This window comes from Alligator mississippiensis, chromosome 1 (genome assembly GCF_030867095.1).
Source record: "Alligator mississippiensis isolate rAllMis1 chromosome 1, rAllMis1, whole genome shotgun sequence".
NCBI classification, from domain to species: domain Eukaryota; kingdom Metazoa; phylum Chordata; order Crocodylia; family Alligatoridae; genus Alligator; species Alligator mississippiensis.
In genome coordinates, this window is record NC_081824.1 from 113225773 (window position 1) to 113247822 (window position 22050).

The 22050-nt window shown below is 44.1% G+C and overlaps 1 protein-coding gene across 4 annotated transcripts in view; it reads left to right on the plus strand.

The window, feature by feature from the left end:
* The window catches only part of TMEM200A (transmembrane protein 200A), a 198051-nt gene that overhangs the window by 58712 nt on the left and 117289 nt on the right, over positions 1-22050 (plus strand). Inside the window, exon 1 of one of the 4 annotated variants that reach the window (XR_009454837.1) lies at positions 5209-5774. The exons of 1 other annotated variant lie outside the window; for it this stretch is intronic. Coding sequence is in view for 1 of the 3 variants with exons in the window: in XM_019479654.2 (XP_019335199.1) it covers positions 7016-7071 (56 nt within the window). In the remaining 2 variants the exon portion in view is untranslated. Of the gene's footprint in view, positions 1-5208; positions 5775-5992; positions 7072-22050 lie in introns of those variants that run through there. 2 more of the 4 variants (XM_006259763.4, XM_019479654.2) reach the window with 2 other exon arrangements.

The following is a 22050-nucleotide window of genomic DNA, read 5'->3' on the forward strand; positions in this document are numbered from 1 at the left end:
GGCTCCTGTTGTGCTAGACACTGTACAAGCACAGAATAAAAAGACATTCTCTGCTACAAAGAACTTACAGTCTTAAGTATAGACAAAGACAACAGATGGGTACAGACAGACTGTAGAGTACAAGGAAACAAGACAATATTGGACGGCATGATAGGCAGTAAATTCAGCACTCCCGAAGCCTAACTGCTGCTAATTTTTTTTGCATCGTGGAAAAGATGAGTTTTAAGGAAGGACTTGAACAATGAGTCAACTCTGTGGGTATTTGCTAGGTGCTCTTCCTAAGCATAAAGTGAAGCAATGGAGAAAATAAAAATGCACATTTGAGAATTTAAGAAATGGACAAATAAGGTGGCATTATTGCAGGCAGAAATCAATTTTGATGCAATGTGAGGGGTGGTAGCTGGTGTCTGGATAGTCTATGAAGGACTTAGACAGTGAAAACAGGTATGACAGGCTGGAGAAGGATGAGTCAGTAGTTAGTCATGAACTAGGAAAATGATCTGTAAAGTAGTAGTGCTAACTACTGTTTTATAGTAGTGTTAATGTCTATCTGGGGCCAAACACTGAAGTTTTGTGGGTTGTGAAACCATACAATAGAAATATTTGAGTTATTAATTCCTATGTTTGCTGGAAAACGACTTAGAGTCCCCTTTTAGACCTGAATTGTAGTTTGTTCTTACTACAAAATTACTGTTGATAGGCAGTCTTCTAGGCCTCTTTTGCAAAGTATACAAGCACCTACTTAATTGCTTTCCTCAGTCAGGGCTGTGAACTCAGTGCAGAAACTAGTCAGGCATAGCCCATCTCTATACCACACAGCAAAGTATATCACTGAAAGCATCATGATAATTTATTATTATAGAGCCAAATCTTGAAATCTTCACTCACTCCTTACTGAGGCAAAACTCTCAATGAGTTCAATAAACGTACTTGAGTTTTCCTCCATAAATCGTGAATGAGATGTAGCTTATATCTTATCAAGAATTATGAAAATAATTCTGGACACTAAGGTGGAGAGCTCAATTATATAAAAATGTCTGATTGCTGGTACTGTGGTAATCCCTAGCAAAATAAAAACATATTCTTCATTGACCATTAGTTTATTTTTAATGTAATGACTCATTTTTATCATAGAGCTGCACATCTAATTGGAATCCTTTCAACTTTCACATTCAAAACTGAAATGTTAGGCTTGAAATAGGCAAAGTTTATCTCTCTTAATAGAATGGGTTAAGTGATATAAGGCAGTTAACAAAATCAGGTCAAAAAGCAGAAGTAGGAATAATATGAGTCTAAGAAATAGTTTCTGTCGAAAAGAGAGAATCAAAAAATGTCAGGCTTTTTGTTGATTGCTTGAAGTTTTCAAAAATTAATTACACCCACAGCCTTGTTTATTAGAGCAAACAAAAGGCTTCTAGTATAGTGAACGGAGAAATGTAGGATGGAAAGAAAATAAATATAACTCTACCAACTTCCCTACTTCTAACTAAAGTTATTCCTTGAATTTAATTTAAATGCAAAGACTTCAGTCATGAAGCTAATTACTAATCCTTGATATAGTTACAGAAGCAACCGCCTTCATAATTAATTAATTAAAATGTTTGTATTACTGGGCATTAAGAATACCAATGTTGACTTTCAAAAGCAGGAATATTGGTCTTGACATTTTGACTCTTCAGAGATTTGCAATTTTCTAACTGTTAATTCCCAATTCCACATGAGAGCAACCAATACTGATTCTTCTCTCTCACAGACTCACTTAAATCAGCGTAACTACCTTGAAATCAGTGGAGCTGTACCAGTGAGAATTGAGTTCCCTATCTCTAAGAATGCTTTAAAGGAATATTATGATAGCAGCTAACCAAACACACCTAAGAAGTAAAGCCATACGCTTTTTGTTTGCAAGACTTACCTGTATTTCTCACTTCCATGTCACTAGGAAGGCCGTATCAGTATGCCATCAAACAGAGCTTATTTCCTTAGATTTTAATCAGCAATGAAAAGTAAGACGGTTTGTGGCTCTAGTTCAGAGGACAGCATGTATGGAGGCTGAAGAGGTGGACAGAAAGTGTTCCTTGAAGCACAGAGATTTTATAGTTCTAATGCAACGGACATTGCTAGACTTCCCAAGGCAAGTCAGAAGGAATGGGGAGAATGGAACTGCCCCCTTCCATGCCCCTGATCTGCAGAGTTGGCCTACAGAGTAGAAAGCTGAAACTACTGTATCCTCTTCAACTGTGGCAGAGCAGTCTTGCTTAACGTGTTTTCCCCTGAAAACAAGGGAAGATCCTTGAACACATAATGCTCTTGTTTCAGGCACGTTTCTTTCTGGAAATCTTGCTGGAGTCATGGCCCACTTGCCTACCACTCCATCCCATCATTCTCATGACACAGAGCAGTCTTTGGCCCCCAGAAGCACATCTTTATATACGTTACAATGGTTTCTTATTAGCTAGCGTCCAGGGACAGATCCATGATTTTGGAAAGGGGGGTGCAGAAGCAGTGACCTGTGCTACAGGGGTGGCTGCATCCTGGTTCCAAGCCTCCCCTCCCACACATGGGGGGGGCGGGGGGGGCAGACTGTACAGCAGAAGCAGCAGCAGTAGGGAACTTTCCTACATCCCGCAAGCAGGTAAGAATCTTCCCTTCCCTGCCCTCTGTTCTCAGTGCTATGTTCCCTCCCCTTCCCTCCCATTCTCCCTTCCCCTGACCACTGCTGCCCCTGTCCCCAGCTGACCTGCTGGTGGTTGGGAAGGGGTCCAGAGTTGTTCTTGCCCAGTTCCAGCTGGGCTGCACGTGGATCCATGCTCAGCTGGAGACAGCAGCTGTAGTGACAACCACAGGCAATTTCCCTTCCCCTATACCTACTCTTGGGCTGGCAGGGAACAATAAGGAGACTGGGCAGGGAGGATGGTCCTGAGCTCTACTTGGAGGCTGGCTAGAGCAGGGCAGAAACAGTTCTGGAGCACTCCTGACCCCTCTACCTCACACATCAGCTGGGGACAGTGGCAGCTGCAGTAGCAGATAGGGGAGAGGAGACAGGAGGAGAAGGAAGGGGATAGAAACAGTTGGAAAGGGCTGCATCTGCGCCATTGCACCCCCCTGGATCTGCCCCTGCTAGTGTGAAATAAATGTTAATCGATAGCCCAGCCCAGAGTACAAACCTACTAGATTGAAATTTGCTCTTTGAATTAAAAAAATGTGGCTGGCTGCAAATATTTGCAGGTCTTGAAGGGAGTTACTCTTGCTGCTGCAATAACCTTGGTGCACAGGCCTTGTTAATGAAATAGGGTGGAATCTGAGGTGTTCATGCAGCTGTTGGACAGGAATGTGAGCACTGTAAATTCTGTATTGAGCATATATTATTCAGTATAGAAAGACATGAGTGCTGCGGAGATGAAACCCCATTGAAAACGAAACAAAACACTGAGGTTTCTAAGTTGCTTAAGTGCTTCTGAATTTTTTTTCCATGGCCCCATGCCTCAAGGAGATGACTTTCTGGGTTGGACACAGATGTTGGCTGTCATGGTTCTCCTACTTTACCTGTGGCAGGTTAGGGTTTTAGGTCTGTGTTGTGTCAGGGTTGAAAGTAGTCTTATGTAGAGTTTAGATTATGGTTTGGATGAAGCCATTTGGCTAGGGCTAGTTCTGCCTCAGGCAGGGGGTTGGACTAGACCTCTGGTAGCTCCTTCCAACCCTGCTTCTCTATGATGTTGGCTGCCATGGTTTCCCTGCTTTACCTGTGGCGAGTTCAGGTGTTATGTCTTGTGTTGTGTCAGGCTGGAAGGTAGTTTTTAAAAGAGTTTATGGCTCATATGGGGTGGTTTGGATAGGGATCATCCTGCCTCAGGCAGGTGGGGTTGGACTAGATCACAGTTTCTCAACTTGTGGGTTGCAACCCAAAAGTGGGTCACAAGAGTATATGAAAGGCTTGTGAGCAAACTTTAAAAATGGATCAATAAACTTTAAAATGGATTCTCCTTTAAAGGAGAAAAATGTGGGAAACTGTGGTTTTCCCTTGTAGGCTGGCAGTTTGCCCAGCACCAAAAGCCCTCTCCTTGCCCCCCCCCCCCCCCACACACACACACTGAGGGGCTGGGGCAGCAGGTTGGGAGTGGAGGGCACTGGGTGGGACTGGCCATCAGTGATTACAAATGGGTCCTGGTACAAAAAAGGTTGAGAACCACTGGACTAGATGACCTCTGGTTCCTTCCGGGCTGAGATAAGTTTAGATGTGCAGACGCAGATCTCGGCCTTTGTGTCCCATTCTGAGATGAGGGCAGATGGTATCAAGCGAAAAATCACCTGGCAATCTACACAGTATAAATAAGGAATTCCAGGGCGCATTTACATGTGCACTGTAATGTGCATTAGCCTGTTTTAATGTGCATTAGAGTGTCACTTAAAAATCCATGTGCTTTCCCTAATGCACATTAAAATAGGCGAATGCGTATTGTCACTTAAAAACCACGATCTTTAGTTCATGTGCATTAAGACAGGCTAATGCGCATTTTCCTAGTACCTCACAATGGAGGGCATTTATACTCAGAGATGACCCTAGCAGGGTGTGGGGCCTCCTTGTGGGGCTGTGGTGTCCTCATAAAGGGTGGTGGGGGTGGTCTCTGTGCTTCTTCTGGAGCACAGGTCTGATCCGCCAGCTCCAGGCGGGTGCCACAGGAGGGGCCACAGCCCCTCTGCCCAGCACTGCAGGCCCCCCCAAAGCACAGGGCCCAGGGCAGTTGCCCCGTTCGCCATCCCCTAGGGACTGCTCTGTTTATACTCATACATTATTCTGATACATTTTTGATTAATCAAGTCTGCTCTGCCTGCAAGCTGACGTGTGCTGTGCTGCATCGGGTGCAGCTGCTGAAGCAGTGAAATGCAGAAAATGGCAGCGATCTGCTTTTGAACTAAAACACGTAGCAGGTGTTTTAGTTCAAAAGTGCGCTACTACCATTTTCTCAGCACTGATGTGCATTTCGCTGCTTAGACAACACGGTGCCCAGTGTTTTGCAGTGCACGCCTGTGTACAAATGCCCCATGGTACTAGATTATAGCGCCTTAACTGAAGCGGGTTAATGCAGGGAGACGGGCGCCCCCAAGGGGAAACCTGTGCCTCAGCACTCGGGGCTGGTGGTTTTCCCAGCCGATGCAACGCGGCTCTTGTCCTTTTTCTTGGGTTTTGTTCTGTGTTTTCTCCTCTCTGGGCGCGCGGGACGAGGTAAAGGGGCAACCCCACACGTCCGCGCCCTGCAGGGAGAGGCGCCCCGCGCTTTCCGCCGGGCGTGAGGCGGCGTTTTAGACCGTGCAACAAGAGCAGATGGGAAGGGAAGGGAGAGGAGGGAAAAAATCCAGCCCCCCAAAAGGGGCTGGAGTTGTGCGGAGGGAGCTGAGAGACGACGGCCTTTCCCGAAGTTTAGGGGCAAGCGGGGACCGTGGGAAGCCGCAGCCAGCCCCCCACCCCGCGGCGGGGGCAGAGGGGCGGCCCCGGGGACTCCCCTTGGCCGCGCCCCCGCGCCCGACTCAGCCCAGCCCGGCCGGCCCGGCCCCGCGCTGGCTCCTCCCTGCCTCCCGCCCCGCCAGCGTCGAGGAGCCGGGCGCCGCGACTCGGCTGCAGGCGCCAGCAGCGGGGACGCGGGAGGCAGCCGAGACCCCAGCTGCTCCCGCACAGCGGCCCCATGGCTGCGAGCGACGGCGCCGCCCCGGGAGGCGGCGGCTGCTGCCCGCCAGCCGCCTGAGCCGCGCCCCGCCGAGCCCGCGCCCGCTCAGCGCAGGTAAGGACAAAGCGGGGCGGGACCCGGGGCGGGCGGCGGGACCGTGGAGCTCCTCGCCCGGCTCCGCCAAGCTTTGTCTCGTCTCGCCTCGCCTGACCCGGGGGTGGGGGGGCGGGCGTTGTCAGCATGGTCCAAGGGGAAACTCCCACTCCTGGTCCTGGAGAATAAGGGGGCAGGTGGAGATGAGCCTTGCTAGACTAAGGGAATGAGAGAGAGAGAAAGCGAGCTTTCCTGAGTGAGTGCACTCATCAGATACTCACCTCTACATTTGTATCTATCTATACGGGCATCTACGGCTGCATCTATATCTCTGTCTTTATCTACAACCATTTATATCTATATCTGCATCTGCATCTTCCTCGGCATTTACCTCTATGTCTACGCCTACATCGACATCGATATCCATACCTACGGCTACACCTCTACACCCACATCTGTATCTTCATCTATAGCTTCACCCACATCTGTATTTCATCTGTATCTGCGTCTATAGCTTCACCCACATCTGTCTTCATCTTCACCTACACCTGTATCTTCACCTATATCTACTTCCATTTATATCTGTGTCTTCATCTACATCCACATCTGTATCTATATCTGTGTCTTCGTCTACGTCCACATCTGTATCTATAGCCGTGTCTTCACCTATGTCTACCTCCACATCTATACCTACATCTATAGCCATACCTATGTCTACATCTGCCTCTACACCTACATCTGTATCTTCATCTAGATCTGTATCTTAATCTGTGTCTACATCCATTTATATCTATATCTTCATTTATGACTGCGTCTATATCTTCCTCTCTATCTGGGGTTCCCAAGCTGTGGTATGCATACCTCTGGGGTACGGAAGACGTCTCTGGGGCGGTACACAGAAGAAGTCATATAAGGGCAGATTTAATTTTCCTTATTATAATAATTGGCATTTAAGGGGTTAAAATATGAACTGTATGCTGGTAGAGGTACAAGGGCAACTGGTAAATCTGGAAGGGGGTGTACAACAAGAAAAAGTTTTGGAACCTCTGCTCTCTATCTCCATCTATATCTTCATCTCCATCTACATCTCCATCTAAGTCTAGGTCTACACCTATATCTACGTCTGCCTCTAAATCTATGTCTGTATCTGTCTTATTTAGTTAGCCTATAAACACGCGGTTCTACCCCGCCGCCTGCCTGACTTCAGACTCACACGGCAAACTACCTCTCTCCTAAAAGAGCAAATCATTCATCAAGAGGACATGAGCCTGCTAGTAAGGTCCGCTCGGAACCAAAACGGCAGCAAGCAGTTTAGCTGGTTCGTAGTGTTTCCGATTTCTTGAATGGTAACCTTAGAGTGCAGCCGGTGTGTCAATCCAGCCAGACTTCAAGGAATGATAATTGTAATTCCATTTGCCAAATATCATTCACTGTGCTGAATGTCAAAGGACACTTGGTTTGTATTCATCTGCTAGAAGATAGATTGCTGTGCAGAAGTTGTCCTTACAAAATAAAGAAAAAATGGCTCTCGTGGTGTAAGGAAAGGTTTAAACATCAGTATGAAAAAACAAAACAGTGGCAACATGAGATTGACCTGCATTTCGATGATGCTTTTAAGCTTCGAGGATTATATTGTTCAACAAAATTCAATCACAAACAGTTTGCATATTTTGTGACTTAGCTGCTTTGGTAAGATTGATACAGCAACAACTGTTGTCTTATTTTCCTGTAAGTAAGATACTCCGATATCCAGTAACTGGAATTGTGTAAGTATCCAGATGATAGATATAAATGTCAAAATTCCCCTTAAATTGTTTCTGAATTATTCTATGGAGAAATGCAGAAACTTCTTTAAAGCAGCAAATTATGTTTTAGTGATGTGTAATTGAAAAATGTGTTACTTTCTTTTGAGTCTGGAACATTTTAATGTACTTGTGTTGCTGGTAGATTTACTTTTACCAGAATACTTGCTAGAAGACAGTTATAAGGCAATTTGAGTAATTTGGGAGTGGGTAACAATTACTTTTTGTGCTCAGGATAAAAAACTACACATGTGGAAGGAGATAAGACTTAGTAACAAAATCATATGTAATCTGTATTTTGTTGGATACAAACACATTTTACTTGTTCCTAGCTCTTTTGGATTCAGAGTGATCTGAGTGAACGTTGGAAAGGAGATACTAGTATGCAGAATCTGAAAAATTATTTAATTTCTTTGCCCTGAAATGTGTCATAAATGTTCTCGTCCATAATGATTTAGTCAGAATCAAAAGGTTCTTCCGTTTCTGCTGAAAGCCTTTCAAAGCAAATTACAAAAAGTGAACACTAAGGGTTCAGCACTCCAAGGTGTCGAACACTCCAGCCTTCCTCCAGCAAAACCCTTAAGCGTGTAGTGACCTTTAAGCAGATAAGTAGTCCCAGCTTCAATCCCTGCTGATGATCTCTGTTGAGGTTTATTGCATGTGATAATAGTCCCATTGACTTCAGTGAAACTATTTGCTTGCTTAAGTGCATTGCGGGAAAATGGCCAGAGTACACAGCCCCTTGCAGGATCGAGCCATCTTGTTTTTCTCTTTCCTTCAACCTACATGGAAATGTAACAGTAAAATACCTGTTGCATATCACATAAACAAAGACTTACTGGTTAAATGTTCTTAATTAAATCATGTCAACAGTTAACCTAGGAAGTACAATGAGACAACTTTTACAGAATAACAAAAGGAGACAGCTGCTAACTGTAGTTTATTCATGTGGAACCAGTATCTGAGGATATTACTCAGGCACGATTCTCACTGAAGTTGCCAAATCCAGATGAAAGTGTGGTATAGAAAAAGGGAGCCTTAAAAGTTACTATCATGAGGAACAAAGCTATTGCATGTTCCCTTCATTTCTCATATAGGAGTTGAAAGTTTTTCCTGAGTTATGGCTGGGTGATTTGACTGAACTGAGTACATGATGTAATTATTAACGGTGACGTTTCACTGTAGTTTGGTGCCATTCTATTTTGTAAGCAGTACCGTTATTTTATTTAGGAGGGTCTCGATCCTGTCTCAGAAGGATGTACTGTCACGGATTGGAATGCAGTGGTAACAAGATCAGACCCTAAGTTTTGGATCGTTCTGGTGTCTCCTATTCAGATTATGGCTGTTTTACAAAACAAAAAAACAAGAACGCACATCCAAGTGAAACAGAAAAATACATAAAAAGTAATTGCGTAACCAGTGTTTACAGATTTTAATGATGTAATTATTTATTATTAGAATTGTACACAAAAGTCCTAAAAAAGGACTGGGAAACAACTACCAAATAAGCCCCTGACCTTGCAGTCAGATTTATGCGGGCAGATTTGAGCTTCATGAGGATCAGGATCTAGGAAGAATACAATTTGCTTCCTGTTTTAAGTAAATGGATATTCTCATGATTTCAAAAGAATAGCTAGAAATTCAGAATTGTTGCTATTCTATTATCCTGTTGGTCAGATACCTCGCTCCATGAACTGGACGACTGACTCTAAATGAGTCAAAAAAAGTTAACCAAAAATGTCAAAGTAAAAAATGAACATATTTCTAAAAGAATAGCATGTATTTGAAAAGAAACAAACAAATTAAAAAACCCCTGTGTTGTTAAAGTAATATCTGATTGGTTATTTCACAAGATGTTTTCTAAGCCAATCAGAAACATAGGTACTGTCTTGTGGATTTCTTTGTTAATGATTTGTCAGTGTGTTTCCTATCTTGCTGTAAAATAAGAAAAAAAATGAGAAAATTTCTTTTGTTCTCTGTGAGTATTTGATCCTTGGGAAGGAGGTGGAGAATGGGTGGGAAGGTGAATTATATCCCCTACCCGGGGTCTGCCTGGGAGGTGACTGCACAGATTTACAGTGCAGCTTAAGTCTCTCCTACCACTTGTGCTGGTGGTTTGGAGCTCCAATACTTGACTGGCATGAAGTTTGAGGCACGGAGGGCTTTGTGCTAGTCCTCCATGACAAGAGTGGAATTTACTCTAATGGTACAGCAAGAAAACTGTCATTCTATTGCACTAATATCAATTTTCATAAACGACCAGGTTCGGTACCTCAGTGTATATGCAGAGCGCCTATTCTTATCCACTGATCTTCTGAAGAGCCACCCATGTGAACCTGATGGCCAAATCTGGCTGAAGACACATGGTGTATATTACTTACAGAAGGCATGGACAAATAAACACATACCAGGCGGAACTACACGAGATGTTTATATTGCGGAGTTGACTAATTAGCTTCACAGTAAATGCCTGAGTGTCTATACATGCACCCCTATTAGGCTGGAATATACGAATTTGCTCCGCAGCAGGATAGTACTTGTAAATACTATCTTGTAAATACAAGTAATTTACTATTTTGTAAATACATATAAATACAAGTATTTTCCTGCTTCGGAGTAAAAAACTACACAGCACATGTGTAGGTGCTGCTTGGCTGGCTGGAGCATGTGGGTGTTTCAGTGCAGGGACTGCCTGCTAACTAACCCTACACTGAAGCTCCCTCAAGCCACAGCGAGCTCTTCTGCAGCACATTGAGCTGGTGGGGAGTAGCCTTGGGCTGGCAGGCTGACCCCTGATGCCTGAACAAATTGCAGAGCTTATTGCTGTGGAGTTAATTGCTCCCAGGCGCACATTCAAACAGTGCACCTGGGAGCAATAATAAGTAACAACAGTTAACAACAAGCTCCACAATTTATTCAGGCGCCATAATTAAACATGTAGATGCGCCCACCCTGGGTGGCTGCTTGCAGTGGACCACTACTATTCCCTTTAAGAAACAGCTTTAATAAACTAAAAGCTACAAAGGGATGTCTGTATAAAGGGAAAGCTAGGTGTAGTAGTCTGAAATTAGACAGAAGGCAGGGCAGGATGGCATCTTAAAATAGATTAACGACTTAGAAAGCAGGAGGAAAGGAGAGAGGCTAAGATCAAAGGGGAAAAACAAAAGAGCTAACCCACTGAGGGGCATAGGGGTTATAAGAACTAGTTGAACTCATGAAATAAAAATCTGGAGTCTCTGATAAGATCATGCTTTACACAATCCTGTTTATGGATGAGTTCTTGTTCCACAATTTCTCATTCACTGGTTTTGAAACAAGTGGTGTTTTACTCATATTTTTTCAAGGGTAATTCTCCATAGCTTTAGGCAAAGTTACTTCAGTTTAAGGGTTTATATCATCTCTCTGCTACTTTATCACACTAGCATATGCTAAATGCACTCGTGTAAACATAGGATCTATCCCTGCTCTTGGCATGAGTGGAATCACATTGTTGTAACAGAATATTGTCACAAGACCAGTATTTTTTTGCCTTGAATTGAAAATTTTTGGTTTTGCCTAGATGCTTATTTTATAAAAGCTTTCGTTTGCCTCTGCCCAGCTAACTCCAGAAGATGAATAGCTTGCAAGTTAGAACTTGCTCTGAGCAGTCGCTCTGTAATGATTACTATGATCTGGACAGGGGGGGTTCACAAACAGCTATTTCAATTCTAGCTCGCGCTGATGCCTGGAACCAGCTCCAGTGCGGTGCTTGAGCAGCGACTGACAGACAATTGTCTATGAGGCTGGGTTCAAGGCTCCAGCTCCTGCAGTCCTGTGGCTTGGACTGACAAACAGCTATTTGTCAGTTCTAGCCCCTGCACTGCACTAGAGCCTTGAATTAGCTCCCCAGAGTCCCTTTACCATATTGGAGCTGGTAAGGACTGCTCATATTATCTCTGGAGCAGTCCCACGATAGCTGAACAAATGTTACTTAATACCATCTGGAGATACTCCTCCTGAGAAAAGTACTAACTGTGCTATGATATGATAGCACTTAGCACGTGCTTTACTGCTTGAACATGCGGTTGCTAGTGTTTTAAGTGCAGTCACGTCCTAAGTGTAGCATGTGACAAGGCTTGTAGTTATTATTTGGAAGTAATACATGGTCTGAAAAGAGGATGACTTTAAGTTCTTATGCTTCTTCCTACTCTGCTTTGAGGGGAGAGATTTAGTATGTTCCTCTGCCATAGGAATGGGAAACAGAAACAGGGAGTTTCTGTAGCAGAGGAAAATGACGCCTACCTCGTGATGAAATTCCTGGGAAAGGGAACAGCAGCAACAGAAGAATAGGGTTATAGGAAGTAAGGCAACAAAGTACTGTTTTAAGGAATACCTATAAAATGCTCATGAGGCTTTTCATAACATTTTTTAGTCTTCATTATATATTTCCATGCATGTTCCTTTACAGTGGTGCTCAAACTTTTAGTCCTGTGGGCCAGATGAGGTGCACAGAGCTGGTCCATGGGCCAGGTGGGATGCTGCACATGAGGATTTCATGTAAGTCTGGATTTGGCCCCACGTGGACTTAGCTGGCCTCTATACACTGGGATATGGTCTTGGTACTAAGTTCAAGTCCTGTGCATTGGTATGAGACCCTAGGGCCCCAGACTACTCCTGTATGCCAAGATTGGGCCTCACAAGCAAAGATTGGTCCTGGAGTCCTGCACTGCCCCTGACTGGCTCCTTGCACTGGGATTGAACCCTATGACCCTGCACTGCACTTGTGCACTGAGATAAGGGTCTGTGGCCCTGTGCCATCCCCACCTTGCCCTGCACACCAGGATTGGGCCCCTCACCACTGTGTGCTCAATACAGCTTTCAGGGCCATGCTGTTCAGTACGGCTGTGCGAAATGGCACTGTTCTGTTTCAACTTCAGTTTTGAGGTTTGGATGAGAACAGTGTTTTGTTTCGAATTTCATTTAGAGTCCAAACAGCCTCACTGTTTTGCTGTGTTGAAACAGTGAGGCTGTTTCAATGCTGTTTTGATATTTTACCCAACCACCACGCTGGGGAAAGGAACTCAGCCCAGCTGGGCTGACTTCCCATCCCCAGCCTGATCATAGGGCTGGGGAGAGGAACTGAGCCATCAGGCTCAGTTCCTTTCCACAGCTCGATTGCAGCACTGCGCTATGATTGGCTTCCTGCAGCCCAGTGGTGGGAGACGGGGAGATCCAGTGCTGTGTTCCTGGCTGCTGTTGGGAACGCAGCCCTGGTTCTCACCTGTCTCCCACCACCTCGCTGCTGGCTGCTTCGAAACTCAAAATGTTTTGAAACTTTCAAAACATTTCAACTAGCCTAGTTTTGTTTCGAGGCTGTTTCAGAGCCCTTTGTTTCAATTCAATTTTGCTGTTTCGAGCTTGAAATGAGTCGAAACAGTGTTGAATTGAAACAGCCAGCGAAATTTCGCACAGCCCTACTGTTCAGCCCCATGGAACTCCCCACAGATCCAGAAATTTGGCAGCAGGGCAGCAGAGCCACTGTTCCCTCACCACCAAATGTTTGGACCTCTGGGGAGCCCTGTAGGGCCAGGATAATTATGCTGGGGCCAGATCTGGCCCATGGGCTGGGGGGTTGAGCATCCCTGTTCTATTAGTATTATGCCTTATTGAAACTTCAGTGAGTCATTTTTTGCTGAAAACATCACCATTTTCCCCACTGTTAAAAGTTAAAGCAAGTGAAACCAAGTGAAAATATTTTTCTAATTTGTTTGAGAATGGTTGGAATATAGGCTGGAATCCTGGCCTGAAATCAATGACAAAACTCTCAGAGATGGCAAAGGGCAAAGTTTCAGGTAGTTACAATAGCCGCTAAGAATATAAAAAATAAAGCACTCCATCTTTTTACAAAAGTAAAGAGCTTCTTGTTCAATTTGTTAATAACAAAAGATTGGTAAAGTAAAACTAAATTTTTTACAAGCTTTTGTTCATTCTGAGCTGCAGCTTTACAAGTTTACAAGGGAAAGGGGGAGGAGCTAAGTATCTCCAACCTTATCATTTTGGATTTTCTCCATAGAAAATAGAGGTTTCTGCAGAAAGTCTGAGGCTTTACAGATGTTATGAATTTACATATTTGTATCATGCATGTAAACGGTGTTGACTCCTAATGCACCCTTGGGCTTAGAGAATAACAGCTTGTATAATGGTACCACCAGTTATTGAACTGACTTCTTTAGTGCAAGTTATAGAAATTTGTGTTTGGTGCTGAATGTCCCATGTTAAAACACTGCTCAGAATCCCTTGTGGAGTCCTTTGCATACGTCCATAATCGTGATAGAAACGGAAAGAACTTTTAAAGCTTCTACAGTAACAGCTGGACAGATTCCTTCCAGAGGAGGAAGGAATCAAGGAACCATTTATCTTTTTAATGCAGATTTTTATTGGTTTAAATCATGACAAAAGCAGATTAATTAGAAGGCACTTTAAAAAAATCATTTATTCTATTATATTTGGTGTGACAGTGATAACATTAATGGAATGTGATTATTTGCTCTATTATGGTTCTAAATGCATCTGAATGTCTCTAAATGTCTCTTCTTATCTATCAGCCATAGACTGTGAAGAACAAGTTGTGTCCAATTAATTTTATCATTTAAATTTTACTAAATTTGAAACTAAAATGTATAGCTATGTACTTGTTCATTTTTCCAATAGCATGTGTAAAATTATTTCATAAAACTTTAGAACTTTACCTCTCCTAATCTGTCCAGCTCAGCATGTCCAAAGGCAGTGCATTATAAAACATACAAGCAATATGACTAAAAGATAATATATTGTCAAGAGTGAGACAAATTTCCAATGCCTCTAACTTATTTGTTCCTGTATTTAAAATTCACCTTGCATTGTTAGGGTTCCAAAACTCTAGGAGAGATCAGTGGCTTTCAAAGGAGGGTTATTGAAACAAGTGACTGAGCTCCCATGTGCTGGGGACGATCTGTACCCATACATAGACAACTGCACCCACACAAACAGCTGACATAATACATAATTAATAATGCATATGCTTTTAGAGTAATAATACTTTCTACCTTGACAAGTTCTGCATGTTTCTGTGGGCATAGCAAATCCGGTTGTGATATGGAAGTGGCGTACAAATGCTCTCCAGGAGAACATGGATTGAAGGGATAATGTAATCGGAGGCCAGAGGAAACAGTCAGTGGGCAGAATGAGAAAGCAGTCTCAAGGGAGCCCTCATCTGCTCATCCCCACCTCCTTTCCTCCCAGCCTTTCCCTACCTTCCCTGAATTTTGTCCTACTTTTCTTTCTTGTGAGCAAGGCTATAGTGCCCCTGTGGGATTTCAACTCCTTTTTCCCAAGCAGTTCTACTCTAGCAGAGCACTAGCAGAAAGGAGCATTGAGAGTGGATGAGAAATACATTTCTTCACCTGTTAATGATAGCAATGCTGTTGGAAGGGAAGAGTCATTGCAAGGACATGCTTGATTTTCAGTTCCAGCACTCTGGATTGATGCTTGAGTGAGAATTTTAGTAGGATCTGGAACAAGTACACAGAAAATCTAAAATCAAACCCCAGGCAGTTATTTGTGTCACTATTGTCTAGACTTAAAGAAGAGGTAAAATAAAGATTTTGGATACTCATCCAGACACTGTCCAGGTCTTATCGTGGGGGAAGAGAAGGGCATAATATAGGGCAGCATAATATACAAAGCCATTCTCACTTATCTCCTTTAAGTCTGTAGTATACTATATACATTAATTCTTTCTTCTAAATTTAAGTGACAGGAGAATTTAGATTCTGATTTGTTTCCCCCCTGTTTACAGTACAATTCAAATGGCTGAATTCAAGCAAGTTTTATTTTCTTGTAAACTATGCAATTCATGATGGACACAGTATAATAGTTTAACCATATTCCATTTAAAATTCCCAAGTCACTTCAGGCACTTTTGAAATTATTCTCTAACTTTTACTGTGCTTCATTTCAAAGTGATTATTTTCATCTTTATAGATTTAGTGATTGGCTCTAGATGTTGTTTATGATTGAATAAGGGCACTGATCTGGACACTTTTAAAGTGAAAGAGTTTAAATGCTGTAACAGAACTCTAGCCTGTGCCATAAATTCCTGGTCAGAAAATTTTATAAAAATTAAAAAGATAAAAAAATTATCAGGAAGATCCAGAAACTTTCTTTTTGTTGAAATTCTTTTCTATTTTTCAATCACCCCTAATGTTCCAGTTCCCAAAAGAGGGTGTAAGCAGGACTTGCATGATGGATAGGGCCTCTGCTGATCCTCGTCACAGAAATTACCCTTGAGGAAGGAAGACTTCTCAGGCTGGCTCCTAGAAATAAATTAATATCCCCGTTTTTATTCTCTGCTCTTATTCTTTTGAACTCACCACTAACATGCAATCTGAAACTCAAGTGTCATGCCAAACAGAGCTTATTCTTATTATCGTAGGCTACTTTGGTGCCTTATCTGGGCTTTCTGTTTACTGCAGAAAAACTCAGATTTTCTTCATTAAAGGAGAAAAATATGGATTTTTGCTAAGGGTGCACCAATGTGCTGGTTAGCAATTAGATTGGCACTGATAAAAGGAGCTATGATGCTATCAGTTATTGGGGTTTTTTAGTCACCGTAGCCAATAATTACAGCCATGTGCCTGGAGCATCCTGGTGAGTGTAGTCTGGTTCTTGCACCCCACTGCTGGCCCAAGCCTGCAGCAGACGACTGGTTCTGGTGAGCAGCAAGAGGCGGTGCCAGGGAATTGTCACAGGGCGCCGTCCTTGGCAACAAAGGGACTGTTACCAGCTCCTGCGCTGCTGCCATGGCAGTGCCACATGTGCAACGGGCCAGAGCATTGGGGCTGCCACAGAGATTTTGGACTGCACACAGGCATGGTAAGGCACCGTACAAGAGACATTCTGATCCACTGGGCACCTTTGCAAAAGTGGCTTCTCCCCAGCAGCTGCTGGAACTCAGTTGTGTGGGGCCTGCCAGCGCTGAGGCAGTGGCGTGCTCTGGGTCTCCAAATGCACCTGGTGCTGCTATCCATGCAAGGGTCCACCCCGCCCGCCCAGGACAGCTGCATGAGCTGTGTGGGGAGCAGGGCTGCAGGTAGGAGCCATGGGAGAGGGTGTGATGTGTGTGGAAATAAGGCAATCACTGCCTTCCTTATCGAGGGCCAAAGCAGACAGAAGGCATGTATGTGTGTGTTTATAAATGCAAAACAAACAGAAAAAGGTTTATTTATGTCAGTAGTGTAAAATGTCATGCACCAGTACTGAATGTTGGTTATCAGATTGTCATCAGCTCATATGGTTGGTTAATCATTGCCTATCAGTATCAGCCAAGAAAATCTTTATTGGTACACCCCTAACTTTCTTCTTTGAAGGAGAAAAAATTATGGAAAACCCAGGAAACTGTGAGTTTCCCCTTGCAGGCTGGCAGAGTTCCAGCCTGCAAGGGGCTGCTTGGGGCTGGAGGGAGCAGGGGGTGCCACATGCACGTGCGCGTGCATATAGGCATGTGGCAGTCAGGCAATGTGGTGGAGAGCAGCTCCCTCCAGATAAGCCAATGGGGCCAAAGAGGCATAGGCAGGGAAGCAGGAGAGCACAGGTGACGCGGCAGCACATACCCTCTCAGATTTCTGTGCCCACAGCAGGACATGTGGCCTGTTGACCTATCTGGACCAGTTCCAGGCAGGAGCCACCTCCGTGGTCCAGTGGGTGGGACCTGGCATGGGTGGGAGTGCATGTCACACTATGCCGTGTTGTCATGGCCGCCAAGGTGAGGCACCCCCTGCCCATACGGCAGCAGCAGGGGCACAACTGCACGCCTCAACTTGGCCATGGAGGTGCAGTGCTCCCTCTCATGCTGGGTCCTGCCTGCTGGGCCACAAAGGCAGCTCCTGCCTGGAGCTGTCCAGCCAGGCTGCAGCACCGCACCCTATGCCTCGCTATGGATGCAGAAATCTGGGGGGCCATGTCCCCCCCACATATTACCTGTGCCACCCCCACACACCTTACACATTTCTTGTGCCCACACCCTGTATCCCCACACACCTACCTTGTTCCCCACACACCCAGACCCTTCCTCACACACTGGAGGGCTGGGAGTGGGGGGCAGCAGGTCAGGAGTGAGGGGCCCTAGCATGACTTTGGGTTGGGAGTGATGGGCACTGGGAGGGCCAGGGGACTGTGGGTCAGGAATGAGGGGGACTAGCAGGGCCAGGAACCTATAGGTTGGGAGTGAGGGGTACTGGCAGGGCCAGGGGACTGTTGTTTTGGGGTGAGGGGCAATAGCATGGGCAAGGGTAGGGGCAGAGGACCATCATATGGGGGCTGCTCAGCACCAGAAAACAACAAAGGGAACAGTTGTAGTTGGACTCGCATCCTGGTGAGTGAAGGGAGCAGGGGGAGCTCTGATTTTCCATGATAAAAAAACCAAAATTAAATGTCAAAATATATAGGTATTTAGAATGCATTTTATTATAATGATTGAGGCACTGGTAGGCTTCCAAGTTGCTTTACAATTGTAAGTATATCAATAAAACATTGTGTACAACTGATACCTATATATATAACTGATATAGATATATATATATTTTAATTGTGGAAAAACATGGATTTGGGGGGTTTTAATCAGAGAATTTGGGATTTTTAATCAGAGAATACCAGGATCTCTGTATATCTCAAAGGTGTTACTTAAAAGTTTTGCTGACTTCATATAATAAGGGCTAGAACTCTACTGCTGTGGCTTGATCTTATAGCATACATATCTGCTTTCCTTTGAAGATGGACTTCATCACTTTTTGCCATAAATTATAGTGTAGGGTTGCTATGTGCAAATAAATAGTTGCCATGTTTCATCACAAAGATTGTATTTCAGTGATGAATGGTGGGTGAAGCATTCTGCTTGTATAGTGTGTACGTTAGTTTGAAGCCTTTGTTCTGGAAATGATTGAGCACATGTTCAACATTAACTGTGTGAGGAGTCCATAGACTTCACAATGACTCAGGCATTCTTTGCAGAAAATCTGTTCAGGTTTAATCTTATGAACATAGTGCATGAAGTGCTCTTCAGCTGAAGTGCTTAGCACTTTCAGAGGAAGGTATTATATTTGGTCTATTGTTTCCTGTCATCCCAGCTGCTCATCATATGGCACTGGGGTCACTTTATACCTGTTGCCTTGCAGACCCCACCTTGATCTGTGTTCAGAAAGTAGCTATAGTTTTAGGTAGTAATATTTGCATTGTGCTTTTGAAAAGCAGCAGTATGAAGGCTGCTTGGAGCTGCTGACCTGACACCATGCAAGAGCTCTGATAAAGAGCTCTTTTTCAGAAGTTACGTGCATGAGCTGCTGCTGGGTCATCTTGGTACCTTATCCTTTCCAGGGGCCTCCAGGTACAGGAGGGAGGAAGATGAACACTACTTTTCATGTCTGTGGTTGGAGCTTAATTGGACAGTGAATGCTTGGGAGGTGGATGGTGAAGCAGTTGTAAGTATTAAGTGAAGAAGGAAATAGCAGGACAAGGCAAATGCCCTGGGGTGACTGCATTTGAAAGTAAATAGCTAATGGCAGTGAGGGCCAACCTTTTTAGCAGGTGCACTACAAACTAGCCCTGAAACCTCCCCATGTGCCCATCCTGTACCCTTCCATTGCCTGACTTGCTGCTCTCCTTTCTGCTCCCTGCCCTCTGCCTGGGCTTTTTGGATGATCTGCTGCTCTGCTTTCTCTTCTTGCTCTATCTACTCCTGTGCTGCCTTTTCTCTCTCTGAACTGCTGTGTGCCATGCACAGACTGCTCATGCCACTTGTGGGAGGTGTACTGCAAGTTGACTACCCCGGGCTAAGAGGATGCATTTACTGTGAGGTTAGGTGAGTAAATTGGAAGTATGTTGGAGGTTGCTATTAAGGGATGGAGAAGTAAAATTGGATGAATATATTTGAAGATGAATTGAGGAGAGAACGACTGTAATTGGAGGGAAGTGGAAGGTCTGTGAAAGTATACTGAAAGTGTAGGAGGACTAATTTGGATTGGGATGAGAAGTGGAAAGAAAAACCAGGACAGATACTGAAGATGATGAAAAAAGAAATGGCTGACAGGCAGGGAAGAACAGAAGAAGAGAAAAACTAAATTAGGCAGGTAAGAATGGGAAGGAGAGGAAGAAAAAGGTGACACAGAGAAAGGAAGAGAAAAATATATTTAACAGATGGAAAATAATTGAAGCAATGAAAGAGGAAAGAAAGAAAAGGAATGGACATATTGTAAGTAACATTTAAAAAAATGGAAAGAATAACCTAATATTAAGTAGGCTAATATTTGATGAGTTAAATTAAAGGCCAAATAGCAATTTTTAAACTGAAGGGTGGGGGGACAATTTCCTTTCTCGTATTCATTCACATCCTTGGCTCCTATTAAATTCTGTAATTAATTTAACCCTTCACTCCCCAAAGTATTTTTGAAAAGGCATTTGTGTAGGGTTTGGAATGTGTCAATACACCAAATAAAATATGTGTTGTTTTTTTTTAAATACCTTGGAAAAGGCACAAATCATACAGTTTGAATACATGTGTAAGTGTTGGAGGGTTGGGAATTGGAGTGGTGGGGAAAAGCACATTTTTAGCAAGATGTAAACAATAACTAGGAAGACATAAGAATGACATCTCACTTCTGAGCAAGATGTGTACTGTTGCTTTCTGCAAAAGGCTTTGCTCCAAAAATACCATGTGAAATGTTTCCTTTCACAGACAGTATAATAATTAACACACAAAGATTATCATTACAAAGATATGTGTCATCTGTCACTATCTGTACATGTGCTCTAAAAGATTAATTGGATTGGAATTTCTTTTCTCCTTTTCAAAATGATGACTGACTGTAAAGTTTGTAAATTAATCTACCAAAGTAGCTGCTTTTATCTACAATACTTTCTATAGATGTTTCATGTGTGTCATAAAGTTTGTGGGTTCTTAGAACCATTAAACTAAGTGCCATTCCACTACATTATTTGGTCTTCAGTTAAAGTGGAACAACCAGTTTGGACAAAAACTTGTTGTGTGGTATTTTGTGCCCCATTTAGCAGTTAATTTCCATTCCAAATGAACAGATTAATGTTTGGTTTTGTGGTCCAAATCCCTAATTCAGTCAAATGATTTTGTTATAGTATCCAGAATTACATTAATAAAAAAACAAAATGGATTAATTGAAGATCCCAAAAAGCCAGTTTTCTGGCCAAATAATGTTATCAGTTGTCCAGCTTAAATCTATAGAGTTTATCAATTGACTTCATTGGGGGTGAACATGTTACTACTCAGCATGGAATATAAAATTTAAGAGAGAAAAAAACAAGCCCAAACCTGAAAAAAAAGGGCATAAAACACAGTATCTCTCTTGCCCAACTTATCCCTGTTGTTGAATTTACTTATGTGAATAACAGCATGGTACAGAAATAACTGGTGTATTTGTCACAAAAAAGATCCACAGGTTTACCCTCCTCACCTGTGAAGGAGGGCAGAAGAGGTGGAGGCTACTATTACAAATCGTGCTCTTCAGTAACAACATTATAGGACTGTGCTATCACCAGGGATCTGGGTTTTTGCTTAGTGTGGAAAAACACAGATTTTACCTTTAAAGGAGAAAATAATGGATTCTCCCCTTTGAATTCCAGTCATCAAGGAGCTGCTTCTGGGTGAGGGAAAGGGTCATTGGGCAGGGACAGGCTCTCCTCCTCCTCTGTGCTACGGCTGAGACTTGGGCAGCACCTTCTGAGTTCCTTTCACTTTTAGGTGTGGGACTCAAAGCTTGGGGTGATAGCAGCGTGGGGGCATTCTGGGGGCTGAAGTGTAGCGGGAGGGAGCGGGCAGGCATGGGGGGCAGGCAGGTGCATGGGGAGGGACATTCAAGTGCCGGGACCTGCTACTCCACAGCCCCCACCAGCCCGGCCAGACCCAGCCCAGCTTGCAGCAGCACTGACCTTGCCCCCTACCCATGGTTCCTGGCACCTGCAGGCTCTGATCTCTGGAGACAAGTGAGGCTTTGCTGGGGATGGGGGCAGTGATGTGTGCCAGGACCTGCCTCTCCTGCCTCCTCCACTGTGGGCAGAGTACAGGGCCATCCATGGGGCTCCATTGCCATTTACTATCTTGACTTGACTTGTCCAATGAACTGTGAGGGCTGGAGCTGGGGCGGCGCTGACTGGCTGCAGGAGGAGGCTGGCATCCGCCTGACTGGTGCAACAGGTTTGGGGCACAGTGGAGGATGATAGTGCCGGATGTGGGAGCTGCTCAGGGCTTCCTAATGTTTTTCATGGCTCCCAGCAGAGGTGGTGGTGAGAACTGCCAGCAGACCCAGTATGGGACTCCTTCTGAGCACTGGGGAGGGGTGGGGTGGGGTGGGGGGCGAGGTATGAGGCTGGGAACTGGAGGGCACTGGCAACCCTCTGTGCATCTCCACAAGTGGCCTTGGCCCTGGGGAAGGTCATTCAGCTGTGCACATCCA